At 42.4% G+C, this 13,067-nt stretch overlaps 1 protein-coding gene across 2 annotated transcripts in view; it reads right to left on the reverse strand.

Annotated features, from left to right (window-relative positions):
- The window catches only part of SETD3 (SET domain containing 3, actin histidine methyltransferase), a 182,043-nt gene that overhangs the window by 112,820 nt on the left and 56,156 nt on the right, over positions 1-13,067 (reverse strand). For both annotated transcript variants that reach the window (XM_029597913.1, XM_029597912.1), the window contains exons 4-5: positions 6,292-6,440; positions 516-588 (exon numbers count right to left, since the gene is read on the reverse strand). In XM_029597913.1, the coding sequence (XP_029453773.1) occupies positions 516-588; positions 6,292-6,440 (222 nt within the window). The remainder of the gene's footprint in view (positions 1-515; positions 589-6,291; positions 6,441-13,067) is intronic.

The following is a 13,067-nucleotide window of genomic DNA, read 5'->3' on the forward strand; positions in this document are numbered from 1 at the left end:
AAAGTTACGAGGTAATTATTTTTCTACACAGGTTTAAATTGTCCAAAAGATAAATGGCACACAGCATTCATTAACCCTGCACTGTGTAAATCTTCAAGCGACACAACAACCTGGCTGGGCTAAAAAAACGACCTCCAAGCGAGTGCTTAACTAAAATATATAGCATCCCCAACCTCAAATGAGAAGCGATGCTTTCCCATAAGTTTGGGACTTTTCAGGTGCCCTGCATCTAGCTGGCTAACCCACTGCTGCTGCAGAAATCCCTCCTGTTTAGGTTCTCTAAGTTGGAGCAGCTCCAAGGAACAAATTGAGCTCTTCACATGTGCACCAACCCCCAAATCAGAGAAAATGTATAGTTTGGTTTTTTTTTAAAGAATTATAGAATGAGAATGTCTTATTTTAGGTCTGTACATCAATAGTTAATATTCAGAATAACCAGCTTCTTAGTCATTTAATTTGAAATGCTTCTAATATAGCCTATTAGCATACTGTTTGTAACACATGAGAATGCTTACCCAACACCGAATTTTTAGCAGATTCCACGGTCATCAATAGCTTTCTTGGAACCCAGAGAAAAAGTTCTTCTGCCTAACAAAATCAAGACCAAGGAATATGAGAAACTGGCTAAAACCGCAAAACCACTTTTGAATGGCTAATGCCAGGATGCAGAGCAGCGACAATCTCCCTGACCCCCAATGATCATGTGGCAACTCACTGCTTGAAAATTTTGGCCAAATCAGTTGGAGGGCGGTCACTGGATTTGGGCTACCTGGCTAGGAGCCGGGAAAGAATCCATAAAGCAAGGGTCGAGATCGCTGAAGAGATATCCCAGCACAGAGGTAAGGGATAAGTTATTTCTGCCAACCGTATCGCAATAACTAAAGCTGTGGAAACAGTTCAATGGTTTTGGAAAACAAGTCTTTAAACCCTGGACCCACACATTAATATTCAGGACTCATGCATCCTTCATTAAAGGAGAAGGCTTTGCCCACATGAGAAAAATGTGGGTCAAAGGCGAAAACATGCCAAAAATATGACATCAAAACATATTGTAAACAGTGGTGCTGGTAAGGGCTGTGCACTTTTTTTTTAATTTGCCTTAGAAGGATTGTGCGAATATTTTTTTTTTATGTAGTTAAAATTTGACTTAACATACGTTTTGCCATGCTGGGTCAGACCAAGGGTCCATCAAGCCCAGCATCCTGTTTCCATCAGTGGCCAATCCGGGTCACAAGCTCCTGGCAGGATCCCAGAAGATCGACAGATTCCGTGCTGCTTATCCCAGGGATAGACAGTGGATTTCCCCAAGTCACCTTAACAATGCTTTATGGACTTTTCTTCCAAGAGCTTGTCCAAACCTTTTTAAACCCAGCTACACTAAACAGTGTTTACCACATCCACCGGCAACAAATTCCAGTTTAATTATGCGTTGAGTGAAAAGTATTTTCTCCTATTTGTCTTAAATGTATCCCCTAGTGACTTTATGGCATGTTCCTTAGTCTTTGCACTTTTTTTTAAAGCATAAACAGCAGATTTGCATTTACCCATTCTACTCATCTTTATAGACCTCTCTCATCTCTCTCCTCAGCCATCTTTTCTCCAAGCTGAAGAGTCCTAGCCTCTTCAGCCTTTCCTCACAGTAGAATCGTTCCATCCCCTTTATCATTTTGGTCACCCTTCTCTGTACCTTTCTGCTATATCTTTTATGAGATGTAATGACCAGAACTGCACATAATGCTCAAGATGAGGTCGCACCATGGAGCAATACAGAGGTATCATTTATTTATTTTAAAATGTATATCTTATCTACAGTTTGGGCGGGTTACAATATATATAAATTAGTACTAAAAGTCCAACAAGTTTAAAAAAAAAAATTCATACAACCAGTTAAAACACAGATATCATTAAAAACATAAAATGATGACAAACTACCAGCCTCCAATACGCCTTACACTTCTCCCTCTGCACACTCTTGGTCTTAAAGGAGCAGTTAAAACAGAAAAATGACTGCTCAGTTGCACTGCTGAATAAATAAGTTTTTAACATTTTCCTGAACTGTAATAAGAAATCCTTATCTTTTAATGTCTCGGGTTAACTCGTTCCATAGAATTGGTCCTGCCATGTAAAGTAAGGGCTCTCTCTACTCTGTCAGCCGCACCAACCGTACAGGCGGTCCCCCTAGTAAATTACGTGCAGAAGACCTGAAAAGTACAGGATGGTTGCTAGACCTTTAAAGCTGCATTAAAATAAGCAGGAGCAGTAACAAGATTTTATCCAGATGCAATCCACAAACAAGGCCCTGCAGATAGAATAGCGACTGGGAACAGTGCAGTTTGAACACAATAGGCCAATCATTTACATTCTTCATTGGCTCCCAGTTGGAGGATTCAATTTAAGATCATCATGCTAGTATACAAAACAGTGAACAAGCTCATTGCTTAACATTTACCTTCCTTATCGGGCCCTCCCTTCAACAGAAAAACATCTGCTTGACATTCTGGACCCCAGGTTGGTTAAGTTGGCAGAAGCTAGTGAAAGTCAGTTTGTCTTAATGGCATCTACCCTATGGAACCAGCTTCCAGAGACATCGAGGAAAGAAGCATGTGTTGAATCATGTCAGATACAAGTGAAGCTGGTGCCAGTATCAGAATCATTTAGGCTGAACTAGAGAGGCATGTCTATTATTAGGTAAAGAAACCGTTTTTAATTGATTTCTTGAAATGACTTATGAACTTGTTACTTTTAGGGATGTAACTTTGTAAGTTGCTTGAGACTTTGATAACGTGGGCATGTAAGTGTTTTTAAATACATAAAATAAAATGTAATATGGCATTATCCGTCAGGGATGCTCCTCCCTCCATAAGAACAGGCGGGTGCTTTGATAGCCTTGATACAGTGCTAGCCACCTCGCACATCTGTCCATTTGATGCCTTGATCAACTTGGAAGAATACTTTGGAATGGCTTCCTTACAGTCTGGATGAACCCATTTGTCTCTATAACTTTACTGTAGAATAAAATAAAACAACTTGGATTTGGGAGGTCTCCCCAGAATAAGAGGCACTTTTCTGTCTCTCTCAGCAGAGCACTACTGGCACTTCTGTTCATCTGGTAGCTTGATAGACTTGGAAGAATAAATTTTGGAAGGTTCCCTTACCGTCTAGGTTAACCCATTTGTCTCCAGAACTTTACGCGTCAATTTTCAAAGCGCTGCTCGCGTAAAAATGCCCATACACGCAAGTATGCGGGCTGTGCATGAGCAATGTGGATTTTAAGAACACAAATTTACGCACATATATGTGCACTGAAAAAATAAGGGGATGGAAAAGGGGCAGGACTTGGGTTTCTCTTCCCTATGTGCATCACTTTGCACTTGTCCACATTAAATGCTAATGCCATTTAGATGCCCAGTCTTCCCAGGCTCACAAGGTCCTCTTGTTAAATCACAAAAGTACTGTGAGAAATTGCAACGGTGAATAACTTTGTATAATCACCTAATCTGACCATCTCATGCTTCGTTCCCATCTCTAGGTCACTTATAAGTATGTTAAACAGGAGCAGTCCCAGTACCGATCCCTGGGGCACTCTCTAGTCACCAATGAGAAACTGACCATTTAGCCCAACTCTCTCTCTCTTAACCAGCTCTCAAATCTACAAAAGAACATCGATTCCTATCTCATGCCTTTTTAATTTCCTCAGAGTCTCTTGTGAGGTGTTTTGTCAAATGCTTTCTGTAAGTCCAGATATCTTATATCAACTGGCTCACCTTTATCCACATCTTCAAAATAAATGTAGCAAATTAGCGATGCAAGATTTCCCTTGGCCAAAGTCATGTTGGGCTTGACTCCTTAAACTATGACTATATACAGTTGAGCTCATAAGTTTTCATAACCCTGGCAGAATTTGTAAAGTGTGTAGCATTTAAAAAAAAAAAAAGAGAGTGATCAGACAAAACCTGTCATTTTAATGTGTTTCAAGTTAAGCTATTTTATACGTCATAGAATAGCACAATCATTAAACAAACCGCAGGAATAAAGTAAATAATAAAATGGTCCTGTTCAAAAGGTTACATATCCTTAGTTCTTAATATTTTGTATTGTCCCCTTTTGCATTAATGTCAACTTTCAGTCTTTTGTGATAGCTGGGAATGAGGCTCTTTATTTTCTCATGTGGTAAAACTGCCCATGCCTCTTGGCAAAAAGCCTACAGATCCTGTAAATTCTTGAGTTGTCTAGCATGAACTGCATCTTTGAGTTCTCCCCAAAGTGGTTCAAGAGACTGTGATGGCTAGTCCAGAACCTTCACTTTCTTCTGCTGCAGCCACTGAAGTGTTGTCCTGGCCTTATATTTCAGATCATTGTCATGTTGGAAAGTCCAAGTGCGCCTCATGCATAGCTCCTGGCTGATTAATACAAAATCTCCTCCAATATTTTCTGATAAGACGCTGCATGCATCCTGCCATCAACTGACTAAATTCCCTGTGCCGCTGTAGCTCACCCCCCCCCCCCACCCCAAATCAGCAGAGATCCACCTTCATGCTTCACGGCAGGAATGGTGCGCTTCTCTTCATAGGCCTTGACGACTCCTCTCCAAACATAGCATTTATGGTTGTAATTATAAAGTTCAATTTTGGTCTCATCACTCCAAATTATTTTGTTTTAGAAGTTTTGAGGCTTCTCTAGGCACTGTTTGGAAGACATGGAGAGCCCCCCTGGAAGACAGAAAAAGGTCTGTGGGTAGAGCCCATCCTGCCCGTAGCCTAAGACAAGTTGGCTGTTTTGCAGCGTTGGTGCAGCAATGGCTTTTTCCTGGCAACTCTATTATGCAGCTCATTTTTGTTCAAGTATCTCTTTATTGTGCATGCTGAAACACCCATGCCACTTTGTATTTCAGTAGAAATTGCTTGTGGGTTTTTCTTTGCATCCAGACAAATTTTCTTGGCAGTTGTGTCTGAAATCTTTCTTGGACTGGCTTGGTATTAACCAAACCTATAATTTTCCACTTCTTAATCAGAGTTTGAACTGTACTGATTAGCATTTTCAAATCTTTGGATATCTTTTTATATCCTTTTCCTGATTTATAAAGTTGAGCTACTTTTGCTCGCAAATCCTTTGACAGTTCTTTTGCTTTCCCCATGCTTCAGTAATTACCAAAGTCAGGGCAGCCCTGGATGAAATGCACAAGGGTTTCTCAAGAGCTAAGAAACTCATTGACTATTTATACACAGACACTAATTACAATTAAACAAGGCACATGTATGTATACCTACCCTTCACTGACATCTCAGCCTGTGTGTCAACTTGAATGTATATTATCAGTCCAAACATTCAAGGGTATGTAAACTTTTGAACAGGACCATTTTATTATTTCCTTTATTGCTATGGTTTGTTTAATGATTGTGCTATTCTGTGATGCATAAAATAGTTCAGTCTGAAAAATTACAGATTTTTTTTTGTCTGATCACTCAAGTTTTCATAAAATGCTACTCATCTTACAAATTCTACAATGTGTATGTAAACCTATGAGCACAACAGTATATTCAACTATTTTGTTCTTTATAATAGTTTCTATCATTATTCCCAGCACTGCCGTCAGGTTTACCAGTCTACAATTTTCTGGATCCCTTTTTAAAAACTCGTGTTACATTGACCACCCAACACTGATGAGCATAACTTCGAAACAAATAGACTTTTGGAACAAAAGACCCAAAAAACTACTGAAACAAACACAAACTGACTTTTTTTTTTGGTTTTGACTGCACACCACTAGTGCTGAATTCACATACCAGCAAATAAAGTGAAAAGTTTCAAGCACCAATTACCTCAAAAAGTGTTGATCAAGCCACACAATCCCCTTTTAAACCCTAAAAGTAACTTCTACTGAGAATTACATGAACTGAAAAAAAAATATCCGACATTCTTACAAGCTTGATTGTATTTTTAAATCTAACATTTTGGATCAAAATTTAAAGCTAAAAGATTTATTCATTTTACCATTTTAGTATTTTATCTTGTATTTATAATCCACTTTTCCTGGAAAATTTGCATTTACACACTATCTTACAGTGATCCGAACTGAGAAAACTAGATGATGTCCCCTAAGGGCCAGTGTGTATGAAACCTGCTGCTGAATCATGAAAAGCAGTCTTCCAGTTCAACATATGCCACATAAAAATTATCAAATGCTTAATCCAACCTTTTGAATGTAGAAATAAATGATGTGACACAGATAATTGCAAAAGTTTGTCACATCTTGCTGAGGTCACATTTGGTAGTGAATTCTAATCTACTTACCTTAACATCTCTAGTTGCTTTTAAGCCAAACCCCTCCTCTGGGAAATCTACCAATTCAAATCCTTCCGTAGAAGCTCCATTTTCATTGGCCCACTTAATCAGCTCAGGGAAATAATCTTCCCTTTTTCCATCAAATAGGACTGACAAACCTATATTTAACACACAAAAGGAAGCTATTAATAATGCCAGACACAGAGATAAGAGAATGTAACAGACCACAAAAGATTACCTATGATGTCTGCACAGGCTGTTTACTGGAATACTAAATATTTCCTTTCTCAGTTGACTGTAAACCGACATGATGTGTCCTACGAATGCCGGTATAAAAAAGTGTTAAAATAAATAAATAAATAAATATTTGTTTTGATAAAGGCTTTATTAAAATTGATCTTTGCTTCTGAAAACCTTAAGTACCATTCTTCAATCTGCCTAAATATACAGATTAATTTGCTTATAACTGAGTAAAAATGCAGCATATGGACTATTTAAGTTCATTTAATTGGTAGAAGCAGAAATGTGCTCTCGGTCTTCTTTAAAGAATAGCAAGCTTGCCTGCCTTAAACGGGGTTCACTGCAGACAGATGGATGAATTCGTTATCATGTACATCATGGACCTAGCTCTAGAGCTCAATATTTATTTACAAAATAATAAACCATTTGTACCAAGGCCCTAGGCACTGAACATAAAACACACACACACACACACACACACACCTCACAAAAAACAGTGCAATCAACTAAAGACACAGGAAACTTATACTGAAACTGTATCCACAACTGCTAAAAACAGTAACAGTTCCTGACAAATATCCACCTAAACAAGGTGGCTTAAAAGCCCTTAAAAGATTTTGTCCCGCCGTTCATCTGATGTAGCTCCTAAGGAAGAGAGTTCCGGGTGATTGTGTGGCTTGATATTCAACTCCGAGTGTGCACCGGGATTCCTGCATGCGTAAGCTGCCTCGTGAGCCCTCAGCCTCTTCCAGTAACCTAAGCTTTAGTGAGGTGGTCTATTCTCCAGGGAGGAAGGGGGTATTAAGAAGACCTAATTCATCCTGCTGTCTACGGAGAACCCTGTTTACAGCTAAGCCAACTTGCTTTTTCCAGCAACAAGCAGGCATGTGGGGAGCCTGAAGCTGGAGGATTGTACTGAAGAAGTACTTACTAAAAACAATCTGGCCCCACCCTGTCCAGAGTTACTGTCTCCGCAGGACATGCTGTTCAGGCAGTAGTGGGTCACGAATGGGTGAACAGACTGTCAAGCTGCAGCTCTGCAACTGTCTTCCATAGAGGTGGCCCTGAGATGAGCCACTGAAGTCACCGTGAGCCTTGACAGAGTTTGTAATTTGCAAGCCAGTCAGTGCATAGCAGTGCGCTATCCCAATGTATTGAGAACACCCACCTCAAAGAGCTGAGAAGCTCGATGGTGAGGTGGAGTCCACATCAGGTTATATGCCAGGGCTTTCTTACAGCCCAAGGAGTGAAGAGCAGTTTCCTTAGTGTGCATGATGTCTGGGAAAGAATGCTAGCAGCACAATAGCTTGATTAAGGTGGAATGCAGACACCAGTTTTGCAAGGAACTTGGGTTGAGTTCAAGGAATCACTATATTGTGAAAACATTGCGTGTATGGTGACTATGAAACCAGAGCCTGCAGCTCACTCTTTGTGCTGAAGAGATGGCCACAAGAAAAGCAAGTTTGCTTACCGTAAACGGTGTTTTCTGTAGATAGCAGATGAATTAGCCATGCTGTCTGGGGACGTCCTCCATGCCACTAGGTGGCGGAGCTCTCTAAGATAACCAAAGTCTTTCAGTGAGGCGCTCCCTCTTGAATCTTCCCGCGTTCGCCTGATGCTCCTCAGTCCGTATCAAAGCAATTTAGAATGCCATGTCAGAACTGTCCGGGGAGGCGGGCGGGTCAGCATGGCTAATTCATAAGCTATCTACGGAAAACACCATTTACAGTAAGCAAACTTGCTTTTTTCACATAGATAAGCAGCTGAATTAGCCATGCTGTCTGGGAGTCCCCAGCTGTCGTATTGAGCTTATGGTTATGAGTATAATTTATTTATTTATTTTTCTCAATACGGAGAAGTAGAGGCGGACAGTTTTTAATGAAGGTGTTTTATTTGTTGAATATGTGCTTTTTAGCAGTATAGTCCGCCCCATGCATGCATCATCTGCAGCCTGTTTGTCCAAACTATAATGGGATGTGAAGATATGTAGTGATGACCACGTGGCTTGTATACAGTTGGATATCCAGGAGGATAATGTTCTTTTTGAAATTGGACATCCTGGCGCGTTTGGGTTGAAGGAGAGGAAGAGTTGTGAGGTTCTGTTGGGCGAATGGGTGCGGCGTTTGTAATAGGTACGTGCACGTTTACAATCCAGGGTGTGAAGTTTTTGTTCATTGTCATTGGCATGAGGTCTTGGATAGAAAGTGGGTAATGTGATGGTTTGGTTAATGTGAAAAACCGAAACCACTTTCGGCAGAAAACTGGGATATGTGCGTAGTGTAACTGTCATGGTAAAATTGTAGATAAGGAGGGTAATGAACCAAGGCTTGTAGTTCACTGACCCACCTTGCTGATGTGAGGGCAGTCAAGAAGAGTACTTTCCAAGAAAGATCTCTTAGATGACAAGTCTCTAATGGTTCGAAAGGGGGTAGCATGAGTTGCTCGAGGACTATGTTGATATCCCATGGCACTGGCGGTTTCCTGTTTGGGGGGCGTAAGCGTAACACCCCCTTCATGAATCTGGAGACGAGAGAATGACATGATATGGGTTCCCCATTTAGGGGAGTATAGTAAGTTGATATGGCGCTTAAATGTACCCAGAGGGAGGAAGTGGCCAGGCCCTCGCTATAGTGTAGATGTAGGTAGGCCAGAAGGCGTTCTGGTGGGCAAGTGAGTGGGTCCATTCCTGCAGTTGAGCACCAGGAAGCATAGTGTGACCACTTCCATTGGTAGCTGAGTCTAGTCGATTGTTTTCTCGAGGAGACTAGTATGTCCTGAAGAGGAGGAGCGATGTTCAAGTTTTGGAAAACGAGCCTTTCAATCTCCATGCCGTGAGGTGCAGTGAGGAATGAAGTGGATGAAGTAGTGATCCGTTCTCCTGGGTAAGTAGCTGAGAGCTGTTGCCTAGGGCAGTGGTTCTCAACCTTTTTCCCATGGTGACACACCTGACAGGCCACGCTCACATGTGTGACACACTGCTCATTACAATTCACGGTGGAAATAAAAAGTAAAGGTCCGGTAATTATTTTTATTGTTTAAAATGACATAAGGAAAAGATACGTATTCTGTCTGAACAGAAATTACATAAATAGTAAACTTCCCACACCAAAACAGCACCAATTTCCAGCACTTAACAGTAACCACATTACCTAAGAAAAGGCAACACTGAAAATATTACACCAGGCCTTAAGACACCAATACACCTCCTATTAGGAAAACGGACCAAGCCAGGCTGCTATAGAGCCCTACCCAGAAACTACACCCCAGCAGAAAACCTCACCTGAATCACATGTGCTGACCCTCACCTAACAAAGAATAAAGAGACTAAAACACATAACTAGAAGCATGCAGACAAAAACTGAATTGGAAACTGCAACAAGCCAGAGTCTCTGTATGCAGTGTAATAAAGGAAAAAAGAAACATCACCCATCCTTATAAAACAAATCAAGAAATATAAAATCAGTAGCAGTAAAACCATACTAACAAAAAGAACAGATTATTTCTAAACACTGATGAAAGGAATATCCAATAATTAAAAACTCATAAAAAAAATTTCTAGATACCGTATTTTCGGGCATATAAGACGAGTTTTTAACCCCTGAAAATCTTCTCAAAAGTCAGGGGTCGTCTTTTATGCCAGGTGTCGTCTTATAGGGCAAATAATTACAGTATTTTTTGCTCCATAAGACGCACTTTTTTCCCCCAAAAGTGGGGGGAAAATGTCTGCGTCTTATGGAGCGATTATAAAAAAAAATAAAAATCTAACAAAACCCCCCACCCTCCTGACCCCTCCACAAGATCTGCCAAATTAGTTTTCTACAACTCCCCACCCTCCTGACCCCTCCAAGACTTGCCAAAAGTCCCTGGTGGTCCAGCGGGGGTCCAGGAGCGGTCCGGGAGCGATCTCCTGGACTTGGGCCGTCGGCTCCCAGCAATCAAAATGGCGCCATTTTGATTGCTGGGAGCCGACGGCCCAAGTCCAGGAGATCGCTCCCGGACCGCTCCTGGACCCCCGCTGGACCACCAGGGACTTTTGGCAAGTCTTGGAGGGGTCAGGAGGGTGGGGGAAGCTGAGGGATTAGTTTTAAAGGGTCGGGGTGGGTTCTTTGTTTATCGGCTCGGGCGCAGCCGATAAAAAAAAACCCGATCGGGCCGGACGAAAAAAAACACGATGTGAATCGGAACCGGAATCAGAACCGATTCCGGTTCCGATTCCCATCTCTATTACCGGTACCTCCTTCTCTGCCTCTCAGATCTCGCACATGCACGTCTGCGCCGCTTCACTGCAGTCCTCAGGAGCGAGATCTGAGAGGCAGAGAAGGAGGTAATAGGATACAAGGGCGGGCCAGAGGGATGCGTTACCGCTCTGATAGTCTTGGAGACAGGGAGGGCTGGGCAAGCAGGGAGAGCTGACCAATCCAAGCAGGATTTGTATACAACAACCAGCCAATCGCCGGTAAGGTACATCGCTTGCCGTGATTGGCTGGTTGTTGTATACTGGGTACCACATACAGTATGGTTATGTAGTGGCACAGAAGGGTAGTCTTATACGGCGAGTATATCCCAAACTCTATATTTTAATTGGAAAAGTTGGGGGTCGTCTTATACGCCGGAAAATACGGTACTAATAAAATATTTGAAAATAGCAGACACAAAGACCCAGTAATGAAAAATAAGGATACAAAAATGTTTTTGCTCTGCATACCTGGGAACATTTGATATCCAGGTCTCCTGAGATTGTTCTGAATTAGCAGGAGGAGGGGTGGTTTGCTTGGAACTTTCTCCTCTCTCTCAGTCACATACCAGCGCTCTCTCTCACACTGGCTCTCAATTACACACCTATGCACACATGCTCTCAGTCACTCGCATATACACATGCTTTTTCTCTCATTTATATAGGCTCTTAATTACACATTTACACACATGCTGTCTATCTTTTCAGGCTTACACACACAGGCTTTCAATCACACACATACATGCTGTCTTTTTCTCTCACACATAGACTCTCATTCACATGCTTACAAACATGCTCTCTCTCTTTCTCTCATTTACACGCAGGCTCTCAATCACATACTCAAAGGCTCCCTCACCTAAACCAGCTCTCAATCACACACAAACATGCATGCACTCTCTCTTACTTATACATACAGGCTCTTAATCATATATACACATGATCTCTCTCCCACACAGAGGATCTCAATCACACACACATATACACTTTCACACAAACAGGTTTTCAATCACAAACTTACACATACAGGTTCCCAATTGCAAATTTACATTCATGCTCTCTCTCTCTCACAGGCAGGCTCTCAATCACAGACATACTGTCTTTTACATATACAGGCTCTCAATCATTCACATACATGCTATCTCACTCACACACACACACAGGATCTCAAACACACATGCTTGCTTGCTCATTCACTCTCTCTCCTTCCCTTCCTCCCTGGAACTAGCGGAATAGCAGCCTCCTCCCAACCCTAACCTCCTTCATTTTCAGCCCTCGCGCAGAGAAAGGAGCCCCATGGGCCGTGGGGGTTGACGTTCTTCATCTTTTTTCTCTGAGTCGTGCTGCTCATTCCTCCGGCCGCGTCTCTCTTCTGTTCTTCGCGCCAACGCTGACCAAACTCGCATGGTCTCTTCTTCCCGCGCACGCACCCGCTGCTCACCACTTCCTCTTCCGGCCCGCGGGGGGTGGGGGGGGTGGGAAGAAGAGACCATGACGATGCCGGTGCTGCTGACGCCACCTGATCTGTTGCGTTCTGCCCGGGCTGACAGCATTTTAAGCCCGGGTGGAGGAGAACCGGGAAGCAGCTGGGTCAGCGGGGGACCGGGAAGTGTGGCGACATACCTGCGTGTTCTTGGCGACACACCGGTTGAGAACCACTGGCCATGGGGAATTGGATTCTGTATTGACAGCTGTATCAGGTAACTGTACCATGGTTGTCTTGGCCACACTGGTGCGATGAGAATCAAATCTGCTTGGTCCTCGATGTATCTTTGGACTGTGCGAGAGGAGTGGAATCGGAGGGAACGCGTAAAGAAGATCCAGAGACGAGTTTATGAGGAACACGTCTTGAGCTAGCCGGTGTGGGCTTGGATACACTGAGCAAAACTTCCTCATTTTCCTGTTGCACTCTGGCACAAATAGATCGATGCAAGGAAGACCCCAAGTGGAGAAAATGCGATGCGCTACCTGCTGATGTAATTCCCATTTGTGAGGGTGAAATATTCTGTTCAATTTGTCTGCTCTAGAATTGCTGATTCCGGGTAAGTCGCTTGTAGGGAGATAGACCTGTTGTGAGCCCATTCTAGGATCTGGACTGTTTCCCTGCAGAGGTTCTAGGAACCTGACTCTCCTTCCTTGTTTATGTAAAACATTGTCACTTGGTTGTTTGTGTGAATCATCACAGTTTTCCCTTGCAGGGATTCTTTGAAGACTCGAAGGGCTATCCATACAGCACGAAGTTCCAGAAGGTTTGTGTGTTGATTGCATTCCGTCGTGGACGATAGTCCCTGAATTTGAAGGTTGTCTAGGTGAG

The sequence above is a fragment of the Rhinatrema bivittatum genome, chromosome 4, assembly GCF_901001135.1.
Source record: "Rhinatrema bivittatum chromosome 4, aRhiBiv1.1, whole genome shotgun sequence".
NCBI classification, from domain to species: Eukaryota; Metazoa; Chordata; class Amphibia; order Gymnophiona; family Rhinatrematidae; genus Rhinatrema; species Rhinatrema bivittatum.